At 39.0% G+C, this 14,248-nt stretch overlaps 1 protein-coding gene across 1 annotated transcript in view; it reads left to right on the top strand.

Annotated features, from left to right (window-relative positions):
• Window positions 1–14,248, top strand: part of LOC124384404 (dynein axonemal heavy chain 11) — a 47,413-nt gene that overhangs the window by 22,683 nt on the left and 10,482 nt on the right. The window contains 18 exon segments of the mRNA XM_046847201.1: window positions 302–463; window positions 587–771; window positions 1,028–1,190; window positions 1,911–2,034; window positions 3,558–3,700; window positions 3,817–3,978; window positions 5,083–5,316; window positions 6,580–6,726; window positions 6,822–6,935; window positions 7,057–7,200; window positions 7,629–7,811; window positions 8,647–8,748; window positions 8,898–9,032; window positions 10,379–10,552; window positions 10,769–11,004; window positions 11,161–11,283; window positions 12,789–12,993; window positions 13,149–13,313. Coding sequence (XP_046703157.1) covers window positions 302–463; window positions 587–771; window positions 1,028–1,190; window positions 1,911–2,034; window positions 3,558–3,700; window positions 3,817–3,978; window positions 5,083–5,316; window positions 6,580–6,726; window positions 6,822–6,935; window positions 7,057–7,200; window positions 7,629–7,811; window positions 8,647–8,748; window positions 8,898–9,032; window positions 10,379–10,552; window positions 10,769–11,004; window positions 11,161–11,283; window positions 12,789–12,993; window positions 13,149–13,313 — 2,901 coding nt within the window.

Genomic DNA, 14,248 nt, shown 5'->3' with positions numbered 1-14,248 from the left:
GCATTACTCAATGGCAGCACATACAGGTTTTAGGTAATGTTTACATCATGAGGAAAAAAATCTGTTGGTGCCAGATGTGCTGGTTTGACTGTTTCCAATCATTCGAAATATGGTTTTGAAATCTTGTTATAAACATTTCTGTTTCAAGAGCAAAATAAGGCCCTACCAGTGTTCCTAAATGTGTTCAGTGAGTGTAGATACCTATGCAACTTTCAAAGCATGTCATATTAACAACATAGACATAAAGAAATTAAAGCAGCTGCCTAATTTTGTACACAATTCTGTGTATGTGTGATTTCAGGGCCTGTTGCTATCTAGACCTGAGTGTGTTAGGCATAGCTCTGATCTGGTCCAGCTGTGGGTGCATGAGTCAAGGAGAGTATATTCTGACCAGATGGCTGACACTGCTGACCTGCAGCTTTTTCACAGGCTCCAGGCAGAAGTTGTTCAGCAAGTGTTTGAGGTAAGTAGAACGAGTACATACATGATATACAGTATATATATGTATTTTTAAACATCATATACAACGTAAAGGAGCATGTCCTACATTTTCCTGCATTTGACCATTTTGTAAACCTGCTGTCAGAAGCAGCTTGAGCTACAAGAACCACTGATATACCTGCATAGTAGCAAGGGGGCCATGGTGCCTTGCTATTGTCCTGTAGAGGGATGGGAACAGTTAAGGAGTATCTTGACAACTGCCCTGGATACCTACAACCAGCTTCATTCCAACATGAATCTAGTGTTGTTTCAAGAAGCCATGCAACATGTGTAAGTGTTTTGAGAGCAGCCTTGTTTAGCATCTACTACAGTGAATAATGCTAATCAAAGTATTTTTCTTCTGGTGAATATACTGTAAGTTGGTAGATATAAATTTGGTTCAATGTTAGTTTATCATGTAATGCATGTTTAAAGTCATTTTATTCTTGTGTTAAGTTAGAAATCTTCGCAAAAAATGTCATGCTGTTTGGTGTGGATATTTCCTTTGTTCACCATTGCTGAGTTACTTTGTAATTAAACCATTCAGCTGTCGGATCAGCCGAATTCTGCAGTGTCAGCGAGGCCATGCTTTGCTGGTAGGCGTTGGTGGCAGTGGCAAGCAGAGCCTGACTCGTCTGGCTGCCTACTTCTCTGATATGAACACCTTCCAGCCAGTCCTGCACAAGGGTTACAGCATTCAAGACCTGAAGGTAGTTACCCCAACAGATTTCTGTGTACTTGCTAACCACTAGAGGCCCAAATGTAATAGATTGTGAAATGTTAGATCTTAGCCATTAAGTAAGTAATATCGGAACTGGTAATTGAAAGTGCATTAAAAGTTTATCATACATGTTCAGAAAAGACCAAATCAATGCTGCAATAATATTGTGCTCTAGTTGTACAAACAGATATGACAGTTTCCATCAGTCAGAGGATAAATTTAAAATGGCAGTGATTCATTAACAGAGATCATGTTTTCTTTTAGACAACATTTCCCCTAATCAATATCCATTCCTGCTCTGTGCATACCATTGATCTCATTTAGTCCTGCCTGTACTCGACAACGAAGGACTGTCAGATACGATTACAGAGTCTGAGCAAATATTTCAATGCCCTATTGATGAGGCTGCTGCTATCGTTTAATTCATCATGGCGTGTGAATCTCAGGCTATTTGGGCCTGCTGCATTGATCAACACACTTAACACTCTGGAGACAGCAAATGCAGTGCCCTTTATACATTGTCCCATCATTCCCTTTATCCTCTCATGCATTTTTAGTTGTTTTTTAATTAACCTTTAAGACAGTGAACAACAGTAATCGGGTTGTAACTGAATGTAAAAAGATTAGTTAGATAGAAAACATATTTGATCCAAATAGTATAGGTTTGTCCTTTTGTATAATCCTGTCTAATCCTGTTGTGCTCATTCAGGTGGATCTAGCAGGTCTCTGTGTAAACACCGGGCTAAAAAACCTTCCTACAGTGCTGCTGCTTACAGACGCTCAGATCCCTGATGAGCGATTCCTTATCATCATCAGCACCCTGCTCTCCTCAGGTCAGACTTGTTTGGTCTTTATCATACATTGCAATGCATCCTTATCTTATCAAATTGAAGCGTCTCTTCTCACTGCCCCCTGAGACACTCATTCCTCATACGATAATAAACACTCTCATGCCACACGGGGCCTCATTGTGTGCTTGTCTGATGAATGGGAAACACATGTAAATGTGGCTGTGGAAGTGAAGTAGATTAACGGTGACTGAGACAGGCTGCTATGGCATTGGATCAAGCCTTCTAACACACAGATGGTGCTGCTCATCTGTCACTGATGTCAGACCCAGGGGTCAAAGACCTGCTCTCGGTTTGTGAATTAGAATAAAGCACTTGTTTTTTTTAAGGTTTTAAATTCTGAACGAATTTGTAGACCTGCAGTGAAAACATAACTATTGCTTGTGTTTTGCTACTGTTAAAAAGAAGTCTCTAAAATGGATGTCCATAAATTTTTATTTATATAAAAAGAATGAAGGCCGTTTTGAAAACAATATAACAATATAACTATATACAGTATATATATATATATATATATATATATATATATAGTTTTCAAAACGACCTTCATTCTTTCTGTCTTGGATTCCGCAAGTTGTTGGAAGTATCCCTTTGAGATTTCTAATCCTCATTGACATGATTGCATTGCAGAATTTCTGCCAATTTAAATCTCCCATTCTACCACATCCATTTCTGGGTTCAGATCTCATCACTTGGGAGGGCACGGGAGTAAATTCATTGCCATGTGACTCAAGATTTGGGACACATGCATATGTCTCATGCTTTGTGAATACACTGGTTGACTAAAGATACCAAATAGGATACCAAAGGAGGCTCAGTTGGTGTTAAGGCATCCAGTGTGTACCATGGGCACATTCTCCACACCATTACAGCACCACCACCAGCCTTAACATTTGACATAAGGCAGGTTACAGCCACAAATTTTCGATGTTGATACAAAGCCTACCAGACAATCTGTATGCTGCAAAAATAACTGATATTTTTCAGACCTGTCAATGTATTTCCAGTTTATATCTGTCCAGATTCTGATGCAAGGTTTGACATATTTGAGTTGTCTATGCTGCTTTCCTCCTCACCATGGTTGTAGAGTTTGAACCAGTCTCTCATCAGGACGGCATTTCTAACTGCAGTACAACTGCTCACTGAAGGAGATTTTCTTTGTATATGTATTGTTTAAAATATGAAATATGCAGTTTCTGAAATATTTAAACCATACCATGATCACAGTCACTGTGGTAACATAAAAAAAAAAGTTCTGACAATATTGCTAATGCAGGTTTTTTTTACATGGATTGTACTTACTCTTACTAAAAAGAGTAAGTAAAAGAAATATGGATAATTTTTGTTTGTACAATTCCTCATACTTTGCAATGGCTATGTAAAAGCCATTTGCTTTTCATATCTTAATATCATATCTTAGAAATAATGATGGAATCAGTTTCAAAATAAAGCTGAGCATAAAATAATGTTGTGTAAAAATGTTTTTTTTTTGCTGTCTGCTTTTGCAGGTGAGATCCGAGAGCTTTTGTCAGATGAGGAGGTAAACAGTTCAGTGAAGGCAGTAAAGAGGGAAGTTCATGAATCTGGCTTGTTAGACACCACAGAGAATTGCTGGAGCTTCTTCAAAGAACGTGTCTATCAAAATCTCAAGGTCTTACAACATGGATTGCCCCATGTAGTCTGAAATGGGTCTGATTACTTTAAAAAGTTCAAATAAGGTGTTTATGAATTTATGAATGTTAATGTGCTAATGTGTTGTGTGTGTAGGTGGTGCTGTGCATATCTCCTGTTGGAAACACCCTCCGTATGCGTGTGCGCCATTTCCCAGCTCTCCTCAGCTGCACTACAATGGATTGGTTTCAAGAGTGGCCCCAGGAGGCACTGCAATCCGTCAGCCTGCAGTTTATAAAGGAACTTCCTGGCATTGAAGTGAGCTGTAATATAAAAATACAGTAATTAATTTGGGAAATATTTAATAATATTTATATTTTTTTAGTACTGATATTAGACTTGAGTTGACGTTTCAAGTTCGATTTTAACTTCTTCAATGTCGTCTCTTCAAACTATACAGTTTGTACGAGGTCCTTCATCATTAGTTTCACTTTAAAGTGAAGACAAATGGGTGATCACATGCACCATGAGCATTATGACAGACACAGTTTCTCTTTCATTCTCCCTCCCTCACAGTCGCTCTGTCTGTAATGTTGTTTTCTGTGCTCCAGTGGAACAATTACTAAGCAGGATCATTTATGCTAATGAAACAACAATGATTAATACACACAGACTGGCCCTCTAAGGAGCCACAGCTGTTTCAGGCATTGCCAGACTCTCTGTGTATGTGTGTGTGTGTGTGTGTGTGTGTGTGTGTGTGTGTGTGTGTGTGTGTGTGTGTGTGTGTGTGTGTGTGTCAGATGACTCAAGACCAGCTGTTAGCATACAAATTCAAAATTCATTTTAGCGTGCATGTAAAAGTTTTGTTGGATCCGTTTAGATTATTTTACTGATTAACTGAATTATTTTTACAGCGCAATAATTGTACATTTACACAGTGAAATTTGACATTTTTACTGTATCAACAGAAGGTTTATTTTTATTGATTACATGAGGAAAAGTTTTTGCTAAAGGTATTTAAATATCATAGTCTACTGTATTTTGCCTCTAATGATCCATCTAAAGATGTACTGATTTTTTATCATACATATATAAAAATATATAACACCGGCTCAATGAAAAATACATCAGCATGAATATTGCAAGAAAGGATGAGGTTATGAAATGCTAGCCACATTCACCTTATTCCATACACTGTGTTTCACCAGCTATAAGCTATTATTTTCCCAACCTAATCCCTCTCTCTCACTCACAGCACCTAAATTTCAAATTGAGTAAGTCCAGTATCCACAAACTTGGAGATGAATTTAGGATTTATGAAGATGATATTTCAGACCCGTCACAGGCAAGGATGTTAAAGAGTGCTTAATCCAGCCAGCTTCCACTCATGCACTCTCTATCTCTGCTTCTCCTTCTTTACAGCCAGCCATTCAGGAACCCATCAGTCTTTTCATGGCCCACGCTCATGCCAGTGTCAAGCAGGCAAACGAGCGCTTTCGGCAGAAGGAGAGGAGGCACAACTACAGCACACCCAAGAGCTTTCTGGAACTGCTCAGGTTGTTTGGTGTTCTGTTGGAGAAGAGAGACATGCAGCTGCAACAGAGGCTTAGCAGACTAAACTCAGGTCTGCTGAAACTGAAAACCACCGCCTCACAGGTAACCTCCCCGAAATGAGTGCTGTAGTGCTGTAGTTCTGTAGTCCCCCAAAGCTGGAGGTGTGGATAAGTATAATTATCAGCATAAGAAAGATCCTTTAGAGCTGTAGAGGTCTGAAGATCTAGAGCAATTTAATTTCCATGCTTCTTTGAGCTCTTTCCTCTACAACAGGCATTAAAATAAACCTTTGCTTTGAATTCTAGCATGACTAGCATTTTTAAACTTTGAGGTTTAGTAGTTTAGCATTCTTCTCTACAAGAGGCTGTATTGGTTATGTAACATCAATGTTTTTCACAATCTAGGTATTTTGTCTATACAGTAAAGAAACAAAAAAGAATGTTTTAAAATACACCATATGTACTGTATATTTTAATGCACAGTTGAATTACAGCTTTCCACACTCTTGACATTCAGGCAGTCAGTTTCTCCAAATATTCACCTGAAATACATATACCTGAAAAAACTTGTAAAACTTGCCAAAGGTGTTCTTTGCCAGTTGGATATTTCTTTCTGACCTTGCGATCCAGTTCATGCTAAAGCAGTTCAGTAGGATTTAGGTGCAGTGAATGAGCAGGCCATTCCATGATAGATAACACTCCAGCTACCATTGCAGAGCTTTGGGTTATTACCATGTATGTTCAAACTGTTTTCATTTAACCACAGTCCAGACACAATTGGATTGTGTTGAAGTTTGGAATGGTAGAATGTTAGTTCAGTATTCTTTTCACTTGAAATAAGTATCCAACCTTCGCCTCTCTAAAACAACCGGAATCCTTTTAGCTTCCACCTCCAATTTTTAAAACATTATTTATGTTTTCTTTATATAAAGATATCATTTACATTTTTAACATAAAGTATGCACTGACAATATGCATTTCAAATCCAATATGTGAAGTTAACTATGTTTGCTGCCAAAGGTACCTGAAGTAATTCACTTATCCTGAATAAACACATCATAAAACCATTATAACCATATTGGGTCTTGTCAGTTAAACAAGGCTGTTGCTGGGTTTTACAGGATTTTGAAACAGTTGTGGGGTGACATGGTGGCACCTGCAGCTTCTGGGTTTTAGATCCAATGCAGAGATTTGCTTGTTGTCTGTATAAAATATGATGTTTGTGTAGGTTTCTTTAGGGTTTCATTTTTTCCAAATCTGTCAAAAAACAGGTGGTCTGGACACCCTAAATATCTCCGAAATGGTTGTGTTTGGGAGGAGATTTGCTTTCCAGTGGTAACATTTTGGTAATGCACATGTTTACTAGGTTGGAGAGCTTATGGCTAAACTGAACTCCCAGGAAGTGGAGCTAAATATGAAGAACCATGCAGCTGAGGCTCTGATTGCCAAGATCGGACAGCAGACAGAAAGAGTTAGCCAAAAGAGAACAGATTCTGATGTAGAAGAGCAGAATGTAAGCATTATTGTGTTTGTTTATTATGCCCAAATCCTGTTGTCAGTTTGTGTGCAGATGAAACATATATTATAGTTGTGGCTGTTTCTGTTCAGGTGGCAGCCATAAAGGCAGAAGTGACACAGAGACAGAGGGATTGTGAGCATGACCTGATTAAAGCTGAACCAGCTTTAGAGGCTGCCACTGCAGCTTTAGATACTCTTAACAAGGTGATCAGTACACATAAAAACAAGTCATAATAAAACATTATTTAAGCCTTTACCTTTCTGTATGCCATATTTAAATGTTGTGTCTGAGTGCTGCATTCAAAATTTACACTTTACTCCACAGGTGAACCTTACAGAGTTAAAGACATTTCCCAATCCACCAGAGGCTGTAACAAATGTGATGGCAGCCGTGATGGTCTTGCTGACCCCACGTGGCCGTGTTCCTAAAGATCGCAGCTGGAAGGCTGCCAGAGCTTTTATGGGCAAGGTGAGCTTGTCACAGTAAATCCCCTTTACCTCGAAAAAAAATCCCCAACACACTATTCTGATTCATGTTTATTCTAACCCATATGCAAGCCTTGAACTTGCAGACCTCTATCATTATGAGCAGTGCATTAAATGTGCAACGTTTTTCCAGACAGGGCTAGTTCTGAATTGGCTATTAGATGAGTGAACTGCTTTGCCATCCTTGATGTGTACATGGGGTTAAAATATAATATAATATAGGCTTCATGACTGTGGAAGATTTTAAAAATAATTTCAGCTGTGTATATTCAGACATTATGGAAAGCTACAAAATTATTCTATAGAAAAAGAAATATATTTTACATTTGTGGAGGCATTAATAATTGATTATTTTATTTTATTTTATTTATATGTAAATGATTAGCTAAATAACACAGACTTCTTTTGCAGCTGGATGACTTCCTGCAGGCTTTGGTATACTATGATAAAGAGCACATACCTGAACAGTGTCTGAGTACAGTGAAGCAAGAGTACCTCAGTAATCCAGAGTTTCACCCAGAGCATGTTCGGACCAAATCCTATGCTGCTGCTGGTCTCTGTGCCTGGATTATAAATATTGTGCGGTACTATGAGGTGAGAACGGAAAACCAATGCTTTAAATTTTACCTGATAGGTCCATGTAGATTGTTTTTAATTTGGTTTGGTTTGGATTGTTTTTTTCTAAATGCAAAAAATACATGTAACATACATTCACCAAACACTCACTGATTACTTACTGAGCACACCTGTACACCTACTCATTCAAACAGTTATCTATTTAGCCAATCATGTGTCATTGCATCGCATAAATTATGCACATACATCTCAGATAGCATCTTTGAGGCAGATTGTTTACAACAGCAGAAAGCTCTGTCAGGTTCTTCTTCCATCAGCCAAGAACAGAAAGCTGAGATTTTATTGTGCTCAAGCTTTAAACCAAAATCGGACAGTGGCAGGCTAAATAATTGTAGCCTGATATTATAAATCTTAATTTCTGCTGAGGCACACAAATGGTAGGGTCAGAATTTGGCAACACAATCATGATTCCATGAACCCCACCTGCCTTATGTCAACGGTTCAGGTGGTGGAGGTTGTGTAATGGTGTGGGGAATATTTTCTTGGCTTTTTAATAGCAACAAACAATCTCTTGAGTATTGTTGATGACTGTGTGCACACTGTATGTCAATTTACTGTCTTCGAATGGCTACTTCCAGTATGATAATGCACCACGTTACAAGAAAAAGTCGTCTTAAAATTTTAAATCCTGTCACCAGAAGAACACCTTTGAGATTTGGTAGAACTTGAGATTCATAGCTTAAAAGTGCACCTGAAAAATCTTATGTGATGCAATCATATCAACATGAACTAAAATTGCAAAGGAAAATTTCATGCAATGGGAAGGCCTACCCAGAATAGATTTGTTTTTCAGGTCTACTGTCAGGTTGTGCCAAAGCGTCAGGCTCTTTCTCAGGCCAACACTGAGCTGGACAATGCTACAGCTAAACTGCTCACCATTCGAAAGAAACTGGGTGTAAGTATTGTGTGCCATTCATGTTTAGCATTTATGTAAAACTACAGTTTAAAAAATTAGTATTAAGCAGGAACATACTTAAAATTGTAACCTGTATCCTGTGTATTAAGACATGTTCTTTCTTGTGTTTGTGTGTGTTTTATATTCAGGATCTCGACAGGCATTTGCAGAGTCTAACAGCCCAGTTTGAGAGAGCAGCAGCTGAAAAACTGCACTGCCAGGAGGAAGTGACCCGCAGCAGACAGACCATCCTGCTGGCTAGTCGATTGGTGGGAGGCTTGCAGGTAGTACCATGAGCAAATAGGCTTAGGGTCAGCATCTGGCTACACGACATGCTTTTGGGGTATTGATACGGAATATAGTTTTGGCTAGAAACAGAGATGCTGAGTTAGGAAGGAAGGGTTGCACCATGACAAAACAGCAACTGAACTGGCCAAGAGGTCAGTGGACACTGGCCAAATGGAGGTGAGAAAAAAGGAGACCAAAAGCCTACTGGCCTTTTTATTTAATGTGCCAAAATTGCAAAATATGTATATGGTTGGCTTTGTACAAAATACAACCAGAACATTACAAGGTTATTAGATAATCTGGCATGTTCTACTGAATATACAAATCATTTTATTATATTTTATTTAACTGCAAGTATTATAAAACAAAGGTATCAGTATAGAACAAATATACTTGATTTCGAATGAAATGTTATTACAGGTCAGTTGCAATTAATTTATTTATTTGCACTTCCTGTTAATATGTTAATAATAACTTTTCAGTTTTGTATCATGTCAAAAAGTATTATATATACAGTGTATGCTTACGTTTTTCCTATAGAATACTCAGACATTTGTCACCCGGATTATCCAAAATCTTTACCGGTGTTAATGTGAAATAAAATTAATGTAATATTTCTTTTAGTGTTTTTTTATTTCTTTCTCCAGGAACATTCTACTTCCTTATTCAGAGTAATGAATAGGGTTAGAATGGGACAGCTTGGCCTTTATGCATATCAAGACAGATGATTTGTCTTTATGCTATTGACCTGGAAGCAATAGTGTTTAGACTAATAAATCAGCCCATCTATATTTAATCATTAACTCACCGCAAAGACTCAACAGCTGTTGGAAATTAAAAACACTTCAGCCAGGACTGAGTGATATTCCAAGCAATCCATAATACATTAGGCAAAAAATGATAGTGATTTTTAACTGTCTGACAATTTATTATGTGACATGTTCTGCATGCTCGACCTGCATAGCCAGTGTTAGGCAAGATTTATCGCTGCGGTAGCATCTCAGCCATATTATTGAAGATCTAAATGAGGGTTAAATTGATGCGGAGTGAAAATGTAACTACACTTTCAATGCCACTTTATGCAATTTGCAATTGTATACTTTATTGCTTATGTTTTTTTAGTGTGTATGATCAATGGGGAGGGAACATAATCAACATATGAGACATACATTCATTTTCCTCCACCCGTGACAATTAATGCAGGAAAGTTGTCTTTGTGGATATTAACCATATCAGGCTCAGCTTATTGATGGATTTCTTTTTGCCATATAGTAACACTTCATGTCTGCTAAGGTTTAAGAAAGTTATGATTTTTTTTTTTTTCTGAACTTCCTGTCTCCAGTCTGAGAATGTACGGTGGTCAGAAGCTGCACTGGACCTAGAGGCCCAACAGAAGACACTGTGTGGGGATGTGTTACTGGCTGCAGCTTTTGTCTCTTATGCTGGATATTTTACACAGCCTTACAGGCAGCAGCTTCTAGAATGCACATGGAAGCCTTTCCTCGAGAAACTGAAAGTATGTGTTTGATGTATTGGTTATGTATTTTGACTGACTGATTGTTTCTCAGGTCTGTGAAATGTTAAGAATTTTTCACCCTGTACAAAATTTTATTTAGTTCCACATACAGAATGCTATTGCTTTACTTTTGTATATGTGCATACCAAAATCATTGAAGCAGTGATCTGAATAGCATCACTGTGTGTTTTCCTCTCCTCACACCTCATGTTCCAGCCCCTCATCCCGCTGACAGAAGGCCTGGACCCTATCCTGCTGCTGGCTGAGCAAACAAGCATTGCCGCCTGGCACAACCAGGGCCTGCCGCCCGATAGGCTGTCTGTGGAGAACGCTGTGATCCTGACATGCAGCCAGCGCTGGCCACTCCTTGTAGACCCTCAGCAACAGGCCAGCAAGTGGCTCCGCAACCTCTATGGACCTGGACTCAGAGTGCTGCAGCATGGAGAGAAAGGGTGAACAGGAATATCCTTTGCATCACCTTCAGCTTTTGCTGTTGATGTTTATCCACTGCATAGTGATACACAAGATTCATATAATTCCAAACTGACTATAGTATCATCATCCATAATTTTCTATTTTCCCCCTTTTTAATTTATTCAACTATCTAGATATCTGGATGTGATTGAGCAGGCACTGATCTGTGGTGAAGTTGTGCTGATTGAGAATGTGGAGGAAAGGCTGGATGCAATCCTGGGACCTCTTCTAGCCAGGAACACTACAAACAATGGAAGGCAAGAGATTGAGTTTGATAGTTTTTATTTATAATGACACGTAATGAAACTGAAACTACATTCTAATAGCAAAGTATTTGCATCTTTTTAAACACAGAAATATATTTGCTAGGTAATTATTTTTTTGCATGTCATGCTTAGGAGGCAGGTTTATCTGGGTTTTCAGTTAGGGTTAAAAAAGCCGATAGCCAGATGTGACTTAGTACAATATGATAGCTTACTGTTTAAATTGTAGATGAATTAGTGTTGCGTGAGTTGAATTGAAGTGGGGGCAGCTGTATTGATCTTGTTTTCGAGGCGGGTGATAGATGTGCGTTTGTTTGCTCATATTCTTTGTGTGACTTGAATATGAAGCAGCTTTCTTGAAGTGACTGATCAGCCCTGAGGCACTAGAGGGACTTGGACAGCAATTGGACTTTTATCCACTCAGAGAGAGCTGGTGATGGTGGAAAATCTTTAGAGAAATACATTTTAAGTTGTGATGGAACTTTCTAAAGCACCAAGCTTTGGTTCTTGCCATTTATGTATTTGTACTTTCTAAAAATCTTGGACAGATATCACAAAATGAACTGCTTATCAACACAGAGTATGTTAATCACAAAAAGTGGTATAACGTTAAATATTCAGCTTTATCAGCATTTAGTTATGAAGGTTACATTCTCTGTACCTGAAGTACTCTCACACCTGTGTCTCATGACCCGTGGCATAGACTCCGTGTTTAATCTGACTATAAGTTTATTCCTGCGGGTGACCTACACTCCACTCTCCACCCATGATCAATTCAGTCCGATTCAGTCCGGCCGCAGCAGCCGTGATGAATCTGGTGCGGTTCCACAGCTGAAGTTCATTAATAATTGGAATGTTGCAGAGTGCAAAGTAATGAATACTAATTATTCCTTTCATGTCTGACAGAGGAGCATGAGCCAATCCATCAGCTGGGACTTTAATTTGGTGGAGTAATGGTTCTATCAATAGTACATTAATTCCGTCTTGTGAAGATATAGAGTTGAAGCAAACGCGGGCTTTGGTGGAAGCTCTGGCGTAAGAACCAGGGCTGTTGGCTGACTAGTGAGGGGGTAATTAGAGAAAAATTAAAAGCCACCAGGTCTGGGCAGCCAGGCTTGATATAATTGAAATGCAGATTGGGATAAATATTGGCTGCTGGGAATATGATCTTCCAGGTTTTATTTAATATCATTTGCTTTTGGTGGCTAGCAGTTACATTTGTCATCTTTTTCTGTTTCCATCCAATTAGAGAGCTGGATAAATGACACTAAAACGACATGCTATTATAGATTGTAAACTATTTTCACAGGGTAATTTAGGTGGCCCTAGTTTGTGCAAAGATTTACAATTCTTTAGGGTACATTTTTGCTTTTAATAATAGTAAATGTGCATTTTACATTACAGCTTAATCTTTTTTTACCTTTTTTCACCTTTTTGGTTATATGATCCTGTGTTTTGCACCTACTTAAAGTGATTTATGCTCTACAATGCGTCTACAGGTTTATCAGGCTGGGGGATAGAGATTGTGAGTATAACAGCAGGTTTTGGCTTCTTCTGTGCACAAAGCTAGCCAACCCTGACTTTCCTCCTGAGCTACAAGCCCAGACCACCCTCATTAACTTCACAGTGACGCAGGCTGGCCTGGAGGAACAGCTCCTGGGACAGGTGGTTAGCCATGAGAGGCCTGACCTGGAGACCATGAAGGTTTGTTTGACACCACCACACAACCAAACTGCATGCTTACTGATTAAATACTTGGTTATAGTCATTAAAAATTTGAAATAATTATATGCATAAGCATCAACCTAATCTCGATATGATTAAAGTTTATTTATAAAGTCAGTGCTTTCCCAATACAGTTAGAGCTGAGCACTCAGCAGAACATGTGTCAGATAGAGCTGAAGAAGTTGGAAGATGAGCTGCTGAGCAGGTTGTCTGCTGCTGAGGGGAGCTTTCTGCGAGATGCAGCATTGGTGGAACAGCTGGAGAACACAAAGAACACTGCCGCACACATCCAATACAAGGTGGGAAAATCCTTTCAAGGAATTCATGGCACTGGATTTCAAATATAGTATATACAGTACATCTAGAAGTATTCACAGTGCTTCACTTTTTCTACATTTCATATTCCAATATGGATTTATGGCATTATTTTCCTCAAGAATCTCCAAACAATAACCCATAAAAGAAGTGTGTTTGAAATCTTTTCAAATTTATTACAAATAAAAAACAAAACAAAAAAATCACACCTACATAAGTATTCAGATACTTTGTTGCAGCACCTTTGGCATCAATTACAGCCTCAGGACTTTTTGAGTATTGCACACCTATTTTTGGGCAGTGCTATTTCGGTGCACAGCCATTTTCAGATCTCTCCAGAGATGTTCACTCGGTTTCAAGTCTGGGCCACTGAGGAACATTCACAGAGTTGTCCCGTAGCCACTCCTTTGTTTTCTTGGCTGTGTGCTTAGGGTCATTTCCTGTTGGAAGATGAACCGTCACCCCAGTCTGAGGTCCAGAATGCTCTGGAGCAGCTTTTCATCAAGGATGTCGACACTGCTGCATTTATCTTTCCCTCAATCCTGACTAGTCTCCCACTTCCTGCCGCTGAAAAACATCCCCACAGCATGATGCTGCCACCACCATGCTTCACTGTAGGGATGGTTTTCTCCAACTGGTTTTCTCTGTCTGGTTTTCTCCAAACATGACTATTGGCATTCAGGCCAAAGTGTTCAATCTTTGTTTCTCATGGTCTGAGAGTCCTTCAGGTGCCTTTTGGCAAAGTCCAGGCGGGCTGTCATGTGCTATTTATTGAGCAGTGGCTTTTTCCTGGCCACGCTACCATACAGGCCTGATTGGTGGAGTGCAGTGATGGTTGTTCTTCTGGAAGGTTCTCCTCTCTCCACAGAGAAAAGCTGGAGTTCTTTCAGAGTGACCATGAGGTTCTCTGATTGCTCAG

The sequence above is a fragment of the Silurus meridionalis genome, chromosome 4, assembly GCF_014805685.1.
Source record: "Silurus meridionalis isolate SWU-2019-XX chromosome 4, ASM1480568v1, whole genome shotgun sequence".
NCBI lineage: Eukaryota > Metazoa > Chordata > Actinopteri > Siluriformes > Siluridae > Silurus > Silurus meridionalis.
The sequence above is the reverse complement of the archived record's forward strand: the minus strand, read 5'-3'. Positions and strand labels throughout refer to the sequence as shown.